Below are 18,461 nucleotides of genomic sequence, written 5' to 3'. Positions count from 1 at the left end.
CTTCACCTGCTGAAAACACTCTCCCTACTGCATGTGCAGAATATTGCTGGCTGCCTTTGCTGTAAGGGCACATTGCTGACTCATGTTCAACTTGGTGTCGACTGGGACCTACAGTGCGTTTCCTGATAGGCATCTTCCCAACTGGCTGGTCCCCAGCCTGTTATGGCACCCAGGATTATTCCTTCCAAGGAGTATCTGCCTGATGTGTTTAACTTCAAAAGGTTCCATTCAGCCCCTTCCTCTAGCCAGCTGAGGTTACTCTGAAAGGCAGCACAATCATCTGTCCTCTTAACCACTCCTCACAGGTTTTAGCATCTGCAAATTTTCTGATGGTGAACTTTGTACTGTTGTCCTGATCACCAATGAAGATGTTTTAAACAGTACTGGTCCCAGTAATGACCTCTGGGGTATACCACTGACCTGCAGCTTGAGCCCAGCATTTCAGCCAGTTCTCAGACCACCTCACTGCCCATTTACCTAGTTCATACTTCAACAGTTTGTTGAGGATGTTACAGAAGACAGCGTCAAAAGCTTTGTCAAAGTCATCACAGACAACATCAACTGCTTTCTCTGATTCCACTCAGCCAGTCATCTCAGCATAAAGGGCTATCAGTCTGGTCAGGCCTGATTTCCTTACCATAAATCCGTGCTGACTACTCACATTCAACTCTGTCTACAGTGGTTTTGGAAATAGCTTCCAGGATTACTTCCTTCATCACCTTCCCAGGTACTGCAGTGCAATAGAGCATTCTACAAACTAGTTTAAATAGTACAAACTTTTTTAATTAAACTCTAACAGACTGCAAATACAGCCTTGATAAAAAATGTGAGCATTTTTAAAGAAACTTGTTTAAGCTACTTCAGCTAGCAGTCATCAGGAAAAATGAACACAAACTTTAGATGAAGTGTCCATTTCCCACAATAGATCAGGCTAACATGTACAAGAGTCCCCAGCACAAAAACATACATGAATTTGACAAACTTATACCTTCTTACCAGACTTTTCTTCACTGCTGAGCAGAGACTAGCAAATTTTACCTGGGGAACAGAGACTCAGAAGCTTCTGGAATGGGCGGAAGAAGCCTACACGTCAACACAGCATCCTGAGCTACCAAGACAAGGGTGAGGATACAGATTCCTCAGCTTAGGGTGTACAGAAGAATAGCTCTATATATTACTATTACTGTGACACTTCTTTTACCACTGAGATCTATCTGTTCATGAAGTCATTACTCCTCACCTTTCTAAAAGGAAGGCCAAAGAAACTTACACTTTAGACTGTACCTACAATTCACTTTTTTTTAGCATACACATCCCAAGACTAATTATAACTAACATCAGGGAATTTCTTTTGCTTCCTTAGGATGTTTTGTTTTAGGTAGGTAAGCGATAAAATTCAATCCAATTTTCTCCATATAGGAGAGACATTTTGGGGAACAGGGCATACACAGTAATGGCTACAATATCTGCTACAACATGGAATGGAAGTTTCTATGGGAATCTGAAGTAATTTTGATGCTTACACAAGGGCGAGCAAAATATTTTCAGTGAGAATATGAAAACCTCTATGAAACAGAAAAGCTGACAGGTAGTGATATTAAAGTTTGATCTATACGCACAAAGATAAGGATCATTACATCGACAGGTTGCTAAGGAACAAATTAAATTGGAGGATAGTTGTGAAATCTTCCCCTGGAAGTGGTAAAAAATTCTCATCCTTTCTAACTTCACAACAGCCTTGCAGTCACTGGCTTGTCTAGCCAAGTCCTCCCTTTGAGAACTGACTCAGGCCACCTGTTTACAGCTGCTTACCCTGGCAAAAATGTCCTGTGCTACATCCCAGTGATAGCATGTATGACCTAAATTCCCTTGTCATGTTAAATGATTATCATTTTCTTAAAACCACAGAGTTTGGTTCCTTTTGTTCAGCTTCCTGCAAAGTACTGGGTACTGGCTGTCTTTTTTTTCAATCTGCTTAATGCTGGAGCTTGAAAAGAACCAGCTTTAAGGAGGCTCTCCAGAACACATTATTCAGTGCAGCTAAGGGGTCCTGGAAGGTATGATGAACCTTTCCAGCTCTAACAGCTCCAAGCAGAATCAAAGTACACAGCACTCCCCAGCACTCTTGACAATTGAAATGCTGTGTCAGAAGAACTGAGTTTGGTCAGCTTACTGAGCTTCTGCAACAAATTACTCCAAACCTGGGCAAGCCCCAGAGACTACTATCACTTTAAACACCACTGGCTCTAAGCCAATGAACTGTGCAGGGCCCAGATAGGACTCAGGTCTTCCTGCTACCACAGCAGTTATTTGTAACACAATAACCAAGCTACTAACAGTCTGATGTAAAAGTTAATTTCTTTCATTGGACTTATTTCCTTATCTCAAAAAAAATATGTATGAATCACCCAATGTTACTCACTCAATTAATACTATTCTCAACCAGTATCTTCATTCATATTTATGCCACCCTCACCAAAAAATTCCTAATATCTAAACTACAGTGAAAACTGCTTAATTTTGAGGGAGGATTTATCTTTGTTTACTTATAACCACAAGCTGAAAGAGACCAATACAATATAGAAAAGAACAGAGACCTAGATAGGACGTTTGAAATAACTGCTGCCAAAGACATTCCAACAGGCAAAGAAATTATAGAATTCTAAACTGTAATATGCAGTAAATAAATTAGTGTTAAATCACATTGTTGGTATTAATTATTTCATCTGCTTCTGCCGATTACTTTGTGGTTCTTGTCAACTTGGAAAGCCTCCACTGAAATAATGAAATACTTCTAGCTAAACACCCTATTTTATTATAGTAGACAACAAAGTATTTTTGTAGATAGAAGTGTGTGTCCCCTACTGCTGCTTTCTGTATGTCAGCTACATTCTGAATTTAATTCTGTTTTGGAACAGTAATTACCATTTACCAGCCACAGAAAACTATGTCTGCATAAATGACAAGTTGGGTTTGGGTTTTTTTTACCTCACAAGAGTTTAAAATCCACCTATGCATTAACTTCAGAAGGAAAAAAAGGGTAAAATATGCTAAATCCACTTTTAGCATCAAGATGACATTTTAGCATCCAGATGAGCCAGTGGGAAAAGAAACAGCTGAGCTAAAGGAAAAGAATTAAATGCAAAAACATACCATGAAAATTTGAGCAGTGCTATAAAAGTAAATGCAAAAGGATGCCACAGGGTCAGTTCTTCATGCTTTTAAGGAAATTACCACCACCATGCCTTAAGAATTGGTCAACAAAAAAATCCATCAGTGGTTGCCTTCCCACACACCTGCTACATTTTCAGAGTATGTTAAGCAGTGGAAAGAAGTGACTTCCAGCAGACTTTGCCTCTTCTGTTACTAGGGGAATTGAGTGGAGCATTATCTTCATTTAGGCCTGCTCAAGATGGAAGGACTTTTGAGAGATGTTTGATTTGCACTTGTCTTTGCCACAGGAAGCACTCCTAAAAGCTCCCAAAAGTCTGTAACAGAGCCAATGTGCTGCCTCAGACCAGTTTGTTCAATGAGATAAATATTCGACTATTTAAGAAAAAGCAAGTTTATTCAGTCAGACTTTATTCAGACTAGATTAGTTGTGCTGGGTGCTGCCTTACCTGTTAGCTCTAGCAGTAATGTAACATTTACTACTGGAAATTCCTTTCTTCTCATAAAGCATGTGTGGGTAAAACAGTCTTTGTCAGCAAAGGTTACTGTTTGTATCATTATAAAACTCAGCCTACACTAGAATATACACTGGTACAGCTGTTAAAAAACCCCAACAAAAACCTGTACTCGAGACTTCCTTTGCTGTTGAAGCCAAGCTACTGTAATTTTAAAGCTGTTTTAACCTGCAATATTTTGAACAGTCATAAATTTCACTGTAAGTTTCATAATCAAGCAAGTTTCAATTCACAGAAGCTTGTCAGGTCAGTTTCCTTAGAAACTCTTTACTAAGGAAGCAAGGAAATTATGACAAACTCCATCATATGTGCACCTCCTTTGTCTGTAAACTGACATAAAATATAGCAGATCAGTCCTGCTTCCAAAGTTCTATGATCCTGACTCGGAGATAAATATACATGCTTGTAATTTTTATTTATTTAATATCAAACCTAGAGAGTACATAATGGAATACAGTAAGCATTTTTGTAATTCAAAATGTACACAGCAATCTAAAGGCAGTACTATAAAAACACCTTAACAAAGTCTGATTTATATATACAATTCTAATAGACAGAAGAGATATAATTAAGTACATAAACATTCAGATATATTTAAAAAATGCTAATCAATCTACAGAATACCTGGAAATACCTCACCAAGAAAGGTCTCAACAGTTTAAGCTGTACTATTGTTTGCAGTGCAGTTTTGGGGGGGGCTATGTTACAACTTCAGTATCCTTACCAGCGGTGGCCCTCCCAGGAATATTGTTCCCTGTTTGCCAACAATAATACTTTCATCAGCCATTGCAGGTACATATGCTCCTCCTGCTGTACAGGATCCCATTACTACAGCTATCTATTGGGAAGACAAAAAACGCAAGTTAATGAATTGTCCAACCCTTAAAAACAGCAAATGTACATGATACTATTTTACATTGTGCCGATCTCAATACAGTTTCTGGGTCAGCACTGCAAGATTATTTCTGCCTGACACAGCAAACTTTTTATTTATATTTAAGCTTTTCTTAAAGAATACGGAATCTTTCTTGTTTTCAGCAGTCTCTTAAACGATGATTTTCAGGCTGCCCTGCAGGAAAATTCATATGTGAAGTACCCTGAACTACATACATGAAATGTTTGAAGAGGCACATGAAACTACCATGAAACTTGTTCTGCCATGAAACTTGTTTTTACCGATGAATGGTAAAAGGTTGAAATTTAAGGCTGAAACCTAAAGGTTGCTCCTCGTATTTATGCTTAAGTCAGTTTCAGTTGCTGTTTACTGGCCTAATTTCACCAACGTTAACATCCTTTGAAGAAAATTCCTTACATCTACTGGTATGTAGCTTCAGTTCTTCAATGGATAAACTAATTAAGTCTGCCCTTTCAAGTTGTGTTGAGTATCTCATTATGGGCTTTAGCGTGAATAATCTCTGCTTTGCTCTTTTTCCTAATTTTGAGATGAACATCTAGCCAACGAACATCTTCTACCAGTAACATTTTGGTGATACTTTCACAAAAGTGACTCGACACCAGATATGGTGAATATCTCAGCAGTGTATGATCATGAAAAGAAGTTTCTCACTTAATGTCGCCTTCAGGGGAGCACCTCCAAAGAGGAGCCTTCAAAACACCTTGCAAAGTGGAAGAAATTGAATACTTGTATGGAAAAGGCAGATAATAAGAAACGCTTTCTTGCACAACCACAACTACAAATCTCTCCCTAAATAATGGGATTTTATGTTGACTTTGAAATACTTCTAAAGTGACATCTAATAGTGTTCTGTGTTAAATGATAACTTAATGTTTGCTCTTAAAAGAAAGAAATACGGAAATACATTCAGAAATAAATCTTCCAAGTCACATTACCTGTATCTAAAGGAGCAGATGAACTAGGACAACCTGCTATGACCAAACTGAACAGCTTTTTCAGAATCTTAACCTATACTCAGTCATGTGATTAATCTGCAGTATTTGTGTTGTGCATTTAATAAGTACCTCCTAGTAAATATGAGTAACATAAGCCCCTAGAAAATGGACAAACTTGGGGAAAATATTAATTTTATTTTTTCCCCAGGATCTGGGTTTTTTCCTACTCTTAATTTTATCATGTTCATGCTGAAAAATGTGCCTGCATTTAAACTTTAACTTAGTGTCACTTTTTCTAATATATAAATTAGAATACGTATATACTGAAAAAAAACCAAAAAACTACCTGTCAAATAGCACAACCTTGAATTCCCAACTAATGCTCTACTTCCTGACTTCCTTGAATTACTGCATAAGAAATTACTGAGGAGCGCAATAAAAATCAACAGTTCTGAATGCACACACAGTATTTCATACCCACTGATCAGCTCCCCATTGTATCCATGCAGCATATGAGTGTGAAATTGCTTAGGAAGCAGCTAATGAGAAGCTAATCACAGCTTTCTGATTCACAGCCACACAGACATCAATGCAATTTAAAGCTGCAGTAGGAGTATAATATATTAGTCACAGGTAAAAGTGGAGGAGGGAAAATTAAAAGCACCATAGGCAACAGGGAAAAAAATAAGGGAAAAAAAACCAACAAAACAAAAAAACCCAAACAAGCACTTTAAAGGCAATATTGAGAAGGGACGATGAACCCTTCAGGCAGGACAGAACACAGAATGGCAAGTAGAAAACTAAAAACATCCACCATCCCATGTCAGAAGAATTAACCAAAATGGAAATCAGAGGGAGCATAATTTCCTAACACCATTTCCAAATGAAACATCCTCCCAGACAGGGAAGATGACCCTAGCTACACAGTCTGTTGGCACACAATCAATATTGGATTTACAAATGTTGTTAGTGCCTTTCTGAAATGAGACAAAGGATAGAAACATCTCCCAAACAAAATACACCTGTATTACATCCTTTCAATGAAGGAAGCACTCCCACAAAACATCTTCCCAGTCTTCCATAAATATTTTAAGAAAGTTATCATACCGTAAAAGAAACGTGGTTTATTAAAAGCCAAATCTTTTCTACACTAAGCTTTTATTGTATAGAAGTACAATGCTAATAAAACACTATATGGTAATCAAAATAAGAACAAATTCAACTTTATAAGGAACTTTACACTAAAGTTGTTTCACGATACTCAGGAAAACACCAGCATCACTTTAGGGCCAGGCATTTCTAGAAAGGTCCTGCCTAACATCAGTAATTTTAGCCTTGCAAACTGGTTTTATGTATCCATCTTTGACATAACGTCTAAAAATCACTACTCCCATACTAGATCATGATTGCACTCTCTAGCAAAACTGCTCACCAAAGCTTCTCCTAAGAAGATAATTCAGCAAAACAGCTCTGTGACTGTCTCCTTTGACACTTGCTGTTCCACAAAAATATCTGGACAAATTTTATTCACACATATAAACCTAGAGTACAACATAGACCTGTCAGTGACTCCGCATGATGGCCAGCTTGTAAACTGTCTTTTTTCCTAAATATTTTCATCTAACTAAACAGTGCTCTTTCCCTGGAGATCTAGCTTATTAATACAATTGCTCCACTTTTACTGTGGGGGAAAAAAAAGAACTGAAGAAACTAAATTATGTCAGACTTTATGAAGAGATTTAGTGTGTTGTTGGAATTTTCAGCCTTGGATTTCTCTGGAGGCAACAGATTTCAGGATTCTTTGGTAGAGAAAAAGATGGTTAAAGATATGAAGTCTGACTTGTTTCCCAAATATGCCAAAAAGGTACCCAGGTAATAAATGTAGTTTCCTCAGAAATCATGCACAGCTATGTAAGAAGGAGTTGGAATACTCTGTCCTTGACTGTTGTATCTGCTACACACTGAAAGGAAGTATTAGCTTCTACTTCCTCCTTTGGAAGATTAGGAGATTCAAACAAGCACAGTTTCTCACAGAGAATAAATAAAAATGGTCCCAGCCCAACTATGCCTCTCAAAGACATGTTGGTAAGAATGAAGAGAATAAAGTCCTGCTTCCACTTTACATTAGTGATGATTTCAACAGTCAAGTATGTCATGGAAGTGGAAACACTTCCACAACAGCACCGAAATAAAACAGCAAATTAGCTAAACTTTTACTCTCCCTGAGGTTCCATCACCTACTTCTAAGCCTAAAGTTCTAAACCATTTTCTCTTCTCAAATGTAATATCCTGAAAATTTCCTTCACCTTTCATCCAGCCAATATAAAGTGATAAGTATTGATTTAACTACTACACCTAGGAGCAGGCTCTTGAAATTAAGATAATTCAGGGAAATCACTGGCTCACTGCTCAGGAGTCAAAAAAATACCACAAATGTTAGGAACTACTGGCAATGGAATTAACAGAATAACATATCGTTATTCTATTTTATATATACCCATCATTAGTTGACACATTGAGCAGTGCAATCTGACTCCTTTATCTCAAAAAAGATACAACGAGACCTGAGAAAAGGTAAAGTAAGACTGTCATAGGTATTGAACACTTTCTGCAGGAGTAACAACTAAGTAAGCTTGAACTCTTTAGCCTGCAAGGGGGAGTACAAGGCTGGTAAATGAGAGGGCTATGCAACCATATGAAGAGGCTGGGAGCTGACTAACTAGACAACTCTCTATGAATGACCAGACTGTCTGCTTTCCTGAACCGTTTTCTTTATTTGGAAGAGGTTACCTTTGAAGACAAGTTTCCTCCACCCTTCCTGGCAGCCTCTCTCAGGTTCCTGCTGACAATTCCCTTAACAAGCCCAAGACTACTCTCCTGAAGTCCAGTGTCTTCATGTCTTCATCCTGCTACCTGCCTTCCTCACCTCCATCGGGACCTTATACTTTGTCCTCCACTTTCACTGCAGACAAAGCTGCCATTAGCAATCACATCCTCAACAAGGTCTACGTTCTTCATGACTAATAGATTCAGAAGCGCACTTCCCCTAGCACTCTATCTGCGTCAAAGAACTGACCCCAACACACTCCTGAAACACCCACGACACAAAACCACTTCTAAATCCAGGAACTATGACTAACAGTAATTCTATGCATTGTTAATACATTAGAAAATAACCGCATTCTTAGGGCAGTTTTATCCTACAGCACATCAGTATATAAAATGGATATATAAGTATATGCACACCCCTATCAGTAGAATGTATCTCATTTACTAGCCATTATCAAAGGGTTCCTCACCTTTACAGCATTGATGCGGAATGATAACCATTGCAAGAGATTTCCTAATGATTCTTCATATGGCCCTAACTATCATGTTGTCAAGTCTTTTTTCCCTCCCACTCCAAGACAGAAGCAGGTAGGTCATGTCATTAACACTAAGGCAAAAAAAGAAGATGGTTTCTTCAAAACTATAAACGACTTCTTGTGGACTGTTACTGTGTTTACAGTGCTTCCAGTCTCCAGACTGGGCCACTAGGTCAGCGCAACACAGTGCTGTCAAAAACAAAACATGAAACCAGATAAAGGCAGCAAGCATAAAAACTAATTAGTACATTTCATTCTGAAATAAAAGCAAATTACCTGTGGGATTCCTTGTGAGGACATGACTGCTTGATTATAGAAAATACGGCCAAAATGATCTCTATCTGGAAATACTTCAGCTTGCCGAGGTAAATTTGCTCCTCCTGAATCAACTACAGTAAATGAAAATATATTAACATGTCTTTGAACAGTGTTATTTAAGTTTTTAATAGAGTATCTGCATGTTTCAAAATACACAGCAATTACTATCACTATCACTATCTCCACGAATCTAGGTATATTAGAATATTCTTGACAAAAAGAGAAAAGAAAAATAGTAACGTACACACACACAAATAGCATCCATTCCAATGCAAAATAAATTCAAGTATGCTTAGGGATGCAATCATACCTCCCTCTACAACCTTCTAAACTCATCTTACTGCAAAACACTTAAACTAAGAACATTTTCAATTTACAACTTTAACTCAATTATTCTATTGCAATTCTCTCACAAGCTCCAGAAAGGGCAACACTTGAGCTCAGGAAGCATATCATGTGTACTTTCATGCCTTGATTACACCAACACACACACCAAAGATCTTACACTGCCTCTAGGAACCTTCATTTATTGTGTGTCCTTGCCTCTGGCTTACAGGTCCCCAGCTGCAGCTACCTTTCCACTCCCAAACAAGAGAATTAAATCACATTGTTAAGACTCCGAAAAAGGACAGAAGACTAGAAGGAAATGCAGAGGGAGGCCAAGCATCTATGAGAACTCTGGCTCCTGGCAATAAATTTTCACCTATGAGCAGCAGTCCACATGGACAAGCTCATGTTTCATGACTGCAGCCATTAATGCCCTATATTCAGCTTTGCCATGAAGCACAATTTTCATTCTTAGCCCTGCTGTTGCAGAACCACTCTCCTGAATCAGCATCAAGACAAGCTCCAACCTGGCCAACAAACCAGTGTTGTGAAATGGGCCATCCCTTAACACAAAAGAAGATGTCCATGTCAGTAACATCAGGTGTCCGCATCAGAATTAACATCCAGGAAGCTAACACAGAGGGAAAAGGCAGTTCAAATGGCATGAAAATTACATGGTCAGTGAAGCACTCCCTCTTGACTGCACAACAGAAGGAAAAGGACTAACTGATACAGTGGCATAGTTGCGTTTGTTCCTTATGAACCCAGCCTTACAGCAGTGCAGAATAGAGTGTTGAGAAGCTATGGGTACCCTCCAGTTAAGACTTGCCACCAATCTGCACAGGTCACACAGTACGGGTAAAAATACGTTTGAGTATGTGTGTCTAAAATACATACCTAGTTAGTCAGATCTGGGGACACATCAGTCTCCAAAATGTTTATTTAAAGCAGCAGCATCTTATGTAGACATCCCCAGCTCCCCTTAACAAAGGACATCTGCTATTTCTGCAGTGGAACTTACCCAAATACAGGCAAGGGAGATGGTTTTGCATTGCAATTTCTTGAGCTCGTAAATGTTTCTTAACAGTGATGGGATAGTAAGTACCACCTTTGACAGTAGCATCATTAGCAACAATCAAGCATTCCACCCTAAAAGTAAAACAACCTTATGAGAGAGAAAAATATTTCTAATGATTAAGTATGTCTGTTGGTTAAGATCTGCAGCATGCCATGGACTCTCAAAGTCCTGACGCTCAGAGTCCTCCTCAGCTGTACTCCATCAAATGAACACTGTAACTGTAGTGTTGTAGCACTATGACCTCCTGTTTCACAGTCCCTTAACCCCCTAAAATAAAGCTCTATAGCATTGTATTTAATTTCAGTTTTGGAGGTACCTTTAGTGAGTAAAATTAATTCTAAGCCTCAGATACCACCCTATTTTTTTTTTTTAATTGCTGTAGGTACTTAGTGATACACTAATCTCTTTCCTTCATGGGACACCGGAAACTCTGTATGTGTTCCGCTTTAATATGGGATACACTGACTAAAAAAAAAAAATGCATAAAATCACTTTCTCCTAGCTAAGACTGAATAAATTAAGATACCAACACTGATGATTTTTTCTGGGTCAAAACTGAAAGACTAAAAAGTGCTAATAGCTTAATACTGGAAACTAAACAAAATTATACCTTCTTCCATTTCATATCATCAAGAATATAGATCACCGGTATCTCACCCAGATACTCGTCCAACGCCTGTGATAATGCCTCCTGCTGGTACCTCTTCATTACCATACAACTGGTAACCTGCAAACTGGGAGAACTCCAAGAATGGAGACCTGAATTATGACAAACAGAAGGCAATTTTAAAAACGAACTGGCCATATTTCTCACTGAATCTTATTTAAAAAGTTAAATTTTTAAAACAAAGCTTGTTTTTTTGTTTTTTTTTTTTTAAGAGAGGTGACTATTTTGAAGAACACCGTAAAATCTCCACCGTATAATTTGCCAGTGCTTATGGAACCTAAAGAAAAAACAAGTCTATTGGAGTATCTACACACAAAAGAGAACCTGAAATGTTTTTTAAAAACCAAAATACCTACCCAGGATCAATAAGCCTGTCAATTCTCTCTCTGGGTAACAGTTTTCCTCTTGATGTGTGAAGCTTACGAGCTTTTTCTCCACCTCCTGTGATACAACAGTAAATTGTTAGATTTATAAAGGACACAGATAAATCACCACTTATATTAAAACTTCAAATGGAAGCACTGATGAGTTCCCAGTTTTGGAGTATGACCTTAGCAACAAATTTAATAAATAATGGTTTCCACTTCAAACAGATTTAGGATATTGATAAAAAGGCTTGCTTTTCAGAATCTACTCCATTTTCCCCCCTCATTTTTGATAGTAGTCTTGAGGAACATATTTTAATAAACAGCTGTCTGAAACCTTCCCTCATTGCTTGGCAACAAACCAAAGGGCTGAAAACACAAACACACAGTCAAAGGCACAGCAGTAAGAACTACTTACTATTCCCCCAAATTGGTTCAAAATAGCTATGCTGATTCCAGTCTTGAAAGACTCAACACAATCTGGATTCATTTTCTTAGATCACTCCAAAACTGTAAGAATTGCTCAGACACACGACATTTAATATCAAGTGTATCTTTGCTTCATTTCAACCCTTTACTTGAGGTCATTCTAAATCATATCTTTTGCTCTCTAGAGCTTTCTGCCATTCAATACCTAAGATTTGTTGACACACTTCAGCCTCTTTACAACAGCTTATACAAACATTGTCTCTCTATGTAGACAGACCACTGATCCACCTCATCAGTCTAAAATTGTCTCCTCTGTCCAAAATAAAAAAGTGCTATTTTGCTAACATTTTTCCTGAGACTTTAAGATTTGTCATCAGCATCACTGAAACAGAGCTTTTAAGCCTACCTTTCAAGCCCTTATGTTCACCTCCTTCCTTGATCACTACGCACATTATTTCCTACCCGTTAGGCATCCCAGAATCTCCACAATTTATTTATGATTGAGCCTGTTCATTAGGTCTGTGTATCCAGCCTAAATCTAAATCTTGAGAATTTCTGCACAAGTTTCTTAAGATACAACCTCTTATATCCACCTACAGAGCTAATACTCATCCGAATTCTCAGCATCCTACATCACAGTAACTACAATATTTTTCCTTACCTCCATCTTGCCTTTCTCATTTACACCCACAGTGATGATGCGAAAATAATTTCCCATCCTGTGACTTCATGTATCTCTGTACATTCCCGCTCATTACAAACTAGTCATAAATGCTTGCCCTCCAGGTCTTGTAGCCATTCTATTGAATATTTCATGACCAAGACCCAGACCTTTGTTTTACCCTAAGCTGACGTCTACTCTGTAGACTGAGAAACAGCACCCCTGGCAATGGAACAAATTTGGAGGCATTTAATTTGAAATCCTTTCTTTAATTTCTCCTTTACAGTAATGTCTATAAGAACTTCACTGTGGCTGCTGATATGCTATGATTGCTGTTAGTCACAGAAACTAAAAGTATCTCAAGTCGCTTCTTGTGCTTGTTATCAGAAATCCATCTGTTGTAATTTATCATAGCCTATAAATTCTGTGATGGCAGGGGCCATCTTTTTGTTGCACAGCTGAGGATTACTCAGTAGAATGGGATACGGGTTCACAAAAGCTTTATCCACTGAAACAGAAAACAGAAGAATGAAGCATTCATTATATTCCTCACAAAGACCTCAAGCAAGAGCTCATCCTCTGAAAGACAGCTTTTACTAAGAAAAAAGGTGTTGCACTTATCGTTCAGATGTATTCAACATAAGTACCTAATTCCTCTCATACTTAAGTGATGGGCAAAGCAAGCTCAACTGATGTCATTCAAAATGGTGTATTAACATTCTGGAGGAGCTACCTAGACGGAAGAAAGATGAGGGCCATATTCTTGTGGTATTATTACATAACAGGCAAGAACAGAAAAACAGTAGTGAAGATGGCCATGATCATTATCTCAGGGGCCACACACAGAATTGCTGAAGTCTCTATAACAGTAAAACACAGAGGCAGTCCAAGTGTTTCAGCATCTCCTCAGGATATCCTGGAGCTTTGCTTCACAGCAAGAAAAAAACTAAGCACAAAATCTTAACTGTGCTTTATTCCAAAGCCATAAAAGAAACTGCATTATATAAGAAACCATATATGAAGAGCAAACACCATTATGACGGAAACAAGAAGGGAAGAATTAAAGCTGCGTGTTCAATCTCTGGCAGCAAAGTTAAGCAATTATAAACCATTTTAATTTTATTGTCTACGTTAATTACAGTAAACTATACTTAATTCAGGTAGTCTTAAAACGATGAAACAGATTTCAATCTTACAAATTATTACAGACTTGCTTTTGTTTGCCAGCACAAATACAGCTAAGGTCTTTTAAAAGACCCTGACATAAAAACCTATAAAAAATGTTTCTGTAAATCATCAGCAGAAGGAGGGCTAAGAAAAGTCTCCATCCTCTACTAAATGCAGGTGGAAACATAGTGACAAAGGATGAGGAAATGGCCTCAAATTGCCCCAAGGGATGTTTAGATTGAATATTTGGAAAAATCTCTTCACCAAAAGGGTTGTCAAGCACTGGATATTTGGAAAAATCTCTTCACCAAAAGGGTTGTCAAGCACTGGAACAGGCTGCTCAGGGAAGTGGCTGAGTCACATCCCTGAAGGCATTTAAGAGACTTGCAGGTGTTCTGCTTAGGGACATGGTTTAGTGGTGGACTTGGCAATGCTGGGTTAACTGCTAGACTCGATGATCTCAAAGGTTTTTTCCAGCCTAAATGACTCTATAATCCTATGAAAATCCTCTTTGCACATGAAGAGACTGACATGCAACTCGAACAGAATCACATTAGCCAAACCAATTTGTCACAAAAGCAGGCAGCAGTGGATGAAGCAAGGAAGCAGGTGAAGTGCTTATCAGTAAAAGCCTTTTATTAATAACCCTATCTATTTTCAAAAATTACTGCCATTAGAAGCATACATTCCATTAAGATTTTAATGATTAAAAATTAACCAATTCTAAATATCCAGTTTTCACTACCTTCCTCCTTACTTTTTGCCTCTCTGACAATGAAATTAATCTTCCATTTGACTAAATCAGCCTTGCTTTTATTTATGTCTGCTTTCAGTAATTTATGGATTTGCTTGCATTAGGATATTGCTCTGATATTCAACTGGCAAGCAAAAAAGCATGATAAAACACTTGATATTGTGGTAAACAAAGAACTGCTAGTGTATGGACATTATTCTTAGCTAGCCTGAGTTACTTTAGAAAAAAAAAAAAATCTCAACAAACCAACAACTAAATTTTGAACCAAATTAGCTTGGACATAAAACTTTTAAGATTTACAGATGTCACAAGGCGGTAAATCTAGATTTAAATAGATGGCTAAAATTTCAGCATGCCTACTATAATCCAGCAAGTATGTTGTATCTGAATGAACTGATTGATGAAGATATAAGAGGGGAAAAATCCGAAGAACTAAACTGGTTTTTGCACTAAACTAAACCAGTGTTTAGAGCACGTGTTCTAAAATCTACCATACTTACCTAATCTGATCTTTTCTGCTTGCTGTTGGAGTTCGGTTACCAGCGCTTTCATTCGTTCATAGTTTTCCTAAGTGGAGAACAAAACAGCATTTTATGTTTAATCAAGAATGACAGTATTGCTTTTTAATATACAAGCACAGAAGGTTCAAGATTTATTTCTCTTCCAAATTTCACTTTACCTTACTAAATACTACTAAATAAATCTGTATTGTCTTTTAAGTAATAACATTTCTACCTATGTACTGTCTTTCCTCATGCATCCCAAAGCATTTAATAAAAATACTAAAAAACTCTGAGCATATTAGGGCTGTAAAAGACTAGCTCCAAATTTAATGAATAAAACCAGAATTATCCACTATAGAGTTGAAGTGCTATTTTTCAGGTGTTGTTAATTAGTACAGGTTTGCTTTTTTAATCTAGTTTTGTAAAAAGCATCATGTGGATTAAATTAAGCACTGCTAATTTATGTCTTGTTATATGCCTTTATGTCTTGTTTTGTGTTTTATACCAAAAGATGAATGACCTAGACCGAACAGAATTTGGTTAATGTTTTTCTATTCTTGTTGCTTAGGTAGAACATAGAGATAAAGCTTTTAAAAACCAGAAAAGTCTGGTCTTCTTAGTTTTGAATATGACTAATCCAGTACTGAGCTCACAATTTCTATCAGAAGCTCTGTGTGCTTATTACAGCAGTTGTTTACCATTTATTACAAATTAAAATGTATTAGTCAAGCTTAATTTGTTGTTTTGTTGTGGGTTTTTTCCCAGATATTAATGTTACCTCTCTGAAAAGTAAAACTCCAGATACACGTAGTAACTGCTGCATTAAAAAACCAAAATCATACTGCCATATCTAATTCTCATTCAGAAGATGTTAGAGTCTCCTTTGACAGAAAAAAATAAAAATCTGGTGACTCTTTATATTCAGACTCAAACACTCACAATTGAGATTTCCCCTAAAAGCAACAAGTCGCATTTAAGTTTGTTCAGCTCTGCGTTGGTCACTGAAAGGCACCAAGGTGCAAAGGAGGAAGGAATAAAAACACGTACACAGACACTGTGCATTCAAGCCAGTTTCATCACTGTGGCAGCATCCCAAAAGCTAAGAACAAAACAAGACATGTCATGTTAACTTGACTGATGCTCCTAGGAGGGATTACAGACAGCTACTGTGGCCACACAACCACCAGCAGCACTGAAGGAACCAAAACCTACTTTTAATCCTTTGCAAAAGACACTTTACAAGTTAACTGGTTTTGCCTGTGAAAAGTCTGTGAAACAGCCATTGTAATTCCTCACTTTTAAAAATCTGCAGTTGTCACAACAGCCATATCTACTGTATGTGTTCAGCTTGCCCAGCTGGCTCATTTCACAGCATTACGCTTATATTTTCCCTGATTCTCCTTGCCCACTCAGCCTGTTTTCTCTAAATACACTTACTTTTTGCACACAGTACTGAGCTTAAAAACTCACCTTCAACACAGAAAAAAACCCAAACCAAATAAACCCAGCTAAAAATGGCAAAGCAAATTAAAATGGACACAGCAATTGCAATCACAGGCTTACTAGCTTCTGAATTAACAAATCACGGTAGCTACTTTAGCTACTCTACATAAAACACTGTGAAATGACGATTCAGATAATCTATAAAAAAACCCACTGTATTAAAATATTACAGTTGCTTAAATTCACTTAATTTCTAGCCTTATCTTTCATGCCTTTAACCAGAACACCGCATCTTTGTATTTTACAAAGGAAAAGATGCCCTGGAATCCTACAGTAGGTTTTGAATACACACAGAAAAGGCTCCTCTCAGAAACAACCATGCTAGCTCTACCACGTATTTGTGAGCTTTTCATTAATTAATGACAAGAAGGCCAGTGAAGTGACACAAGTTGTTCTGGAAACTTGCTCTTGCACCAGAAAGTTCTGTAAAATCCTGCTGTTGACATGAGGGCTTCTAGAAACGTTAAAGAAAAACCAAGAGGCAAAACCTACAGACTAATCCGGCAGTTATTACACAGGCTAACTGAATTACTGCTACATGAACTAAGGGGCTGCAAAATCTAATCCCTGGAACATTTACACAGATGTCCCAGAATTCAGACTCTTATTTTTAGATTACATTTTTACTTGCCTGGTTTGAAAGGCAGTTTGTATTATGAAGGCAAGGGTGCCTAACTGAATTCACAGCCAGAAACACAAACATTAGCTAAAGAAGACAAGACCTTTAACACATACCCTTATGCCTTCATGTGTTTGCATCTTTATTCCCTGTATTACTTTTGTTTCAGATGGTGAAGTGACTCACAGCAGGGACCTCGGTTCTCTGTCTGTAAAGCACCACATGTGTTTACAGTGCTCTGTAAATTATTTCTACCAAATACTAACACCATGAGCTACTTTACCAAGCTTTGCTTTTGAGATGGAAAGATACACACTCACAAATGCAAATATAGCGACAGCTTAGCTGAGCAAACACAGCTGTTAAAATACTACTTCTTGGGAGTTTTGGTATGCTACACACAAATATGCACACATACATACATACACACCCACTCCACATGAGCAACTTTTGTACATGGGTATATATAAACACGTACTGAAATGCCACAGAAGCTTCAGTCACCTAACTTCTGTCCCCTAGTTTCTGCAAAACCAAACACAGAACCAAAGGCACCATTTAAGTCAGAAAGAGTTGCTTCACTTGCTGTTTGATATTTGACTTGGAACAAATGTGAAAACAAATGTATGCCCTCCTGCCAGTTTTGATCCACACCAAAGCTGTGCTTTTCTCAGCCTAAACTGTACACAATTTTTTTCTTGAACATGATGATGACAATATAAATACAATGCAGCTGTTATGGTGCATTGCATCAGAAGTGTGACCAGCAGGTCAAGGGAGGAGATTCTCCCTCTCTCCTCTGCTGTGGTGAGACCCCCCCCTGCAGTACTGCATCCAGCTCTAGGGCCCTCAACACAAGAGGAACATGGAGCTGTTGGAGCAACGCCAGAGGAGGCCACGGAGGTATCAGGGGGCTGGAGCAGCTCTGCTATGTAAACAGGCTGGAAGAGTTGGACTTGTTTGGCCTGAAGAGAGGCTCTGGGGAGACCTTAGTGCAGCTTCCAGTGCCTAAAGGGGTCACCATGTCTGGAGAGGGACTTTTTACAAGGGCATGTAGTGACAGGACAAGGGGGAATGGCTTTAAGATGACAGAGGAGAGATTTAGATCAGATACAAGGCAAAAGTTCTTCCCTGTGAGGGTGGTGAGGCCCTGGCACAGGCTGCCCAC

General features: G+C 38.1%; 1 protein-coding gene across 1 annotated transcript in view; it reads right to left on the bottom strand.

The window, feature by feature from the left end:
- MCCC2 (methylcrotonyl-CoA carboxylase subunit 2) overlaps positions 1-18,461 on the bottom strand; it is a 37,680-nt gene that overhangs the window by 18,208 nt on the left and 1,011 nt on the right. The window contains exons 2-7 of the mRNA XM_065662428.1: positions 15,169-15,235; positions 11,649-11,733; positions 11,283-11,384; positions 10,569-10,696; positions 9,179-9,291; positions 4,411-4,524 (exon numbers count right to left, since the gene is read on the bottom strand). Of these exons, the coding sequence (XP_065518500.1) occupies positions 4,411-4,524; positions 9,179-9,291; positions 10,569-10,696; positions 11,283-11,384; positions 11,649-11,733; positions 15,169-15,235 (609 nt within the window). The remainder of the gene's footprint in view (positions 1-4,410; positions 4,525-9,178; positions 9,292-10,568; positions 10,697-11,282; positions 11,385-11,648; positions 11,734-15,168; positions 15,236-18,461) is intronic.

The sequence above is a fragment of the Lathamus discolor genome, chromosome Z (assembly GCF_037157495.1).
Source record: "Lathamus discolor isolate bLatDis1 chromosome Z, bLatDis1.hap1, whole genome shotgun sequence".
In the NCBI taxonomy this organism is placed as follows: domain Eukaryota; kingdom Metazoa; phylum Chordata; class Aves; order Psittaciformes; family Psittacidae; genus Lathamus; species Lathamus discolor.
Note: the sequence above shows the minus strand (reverse complement) of the source record. Positions and strands in the feature narration are given on the sequence as shown.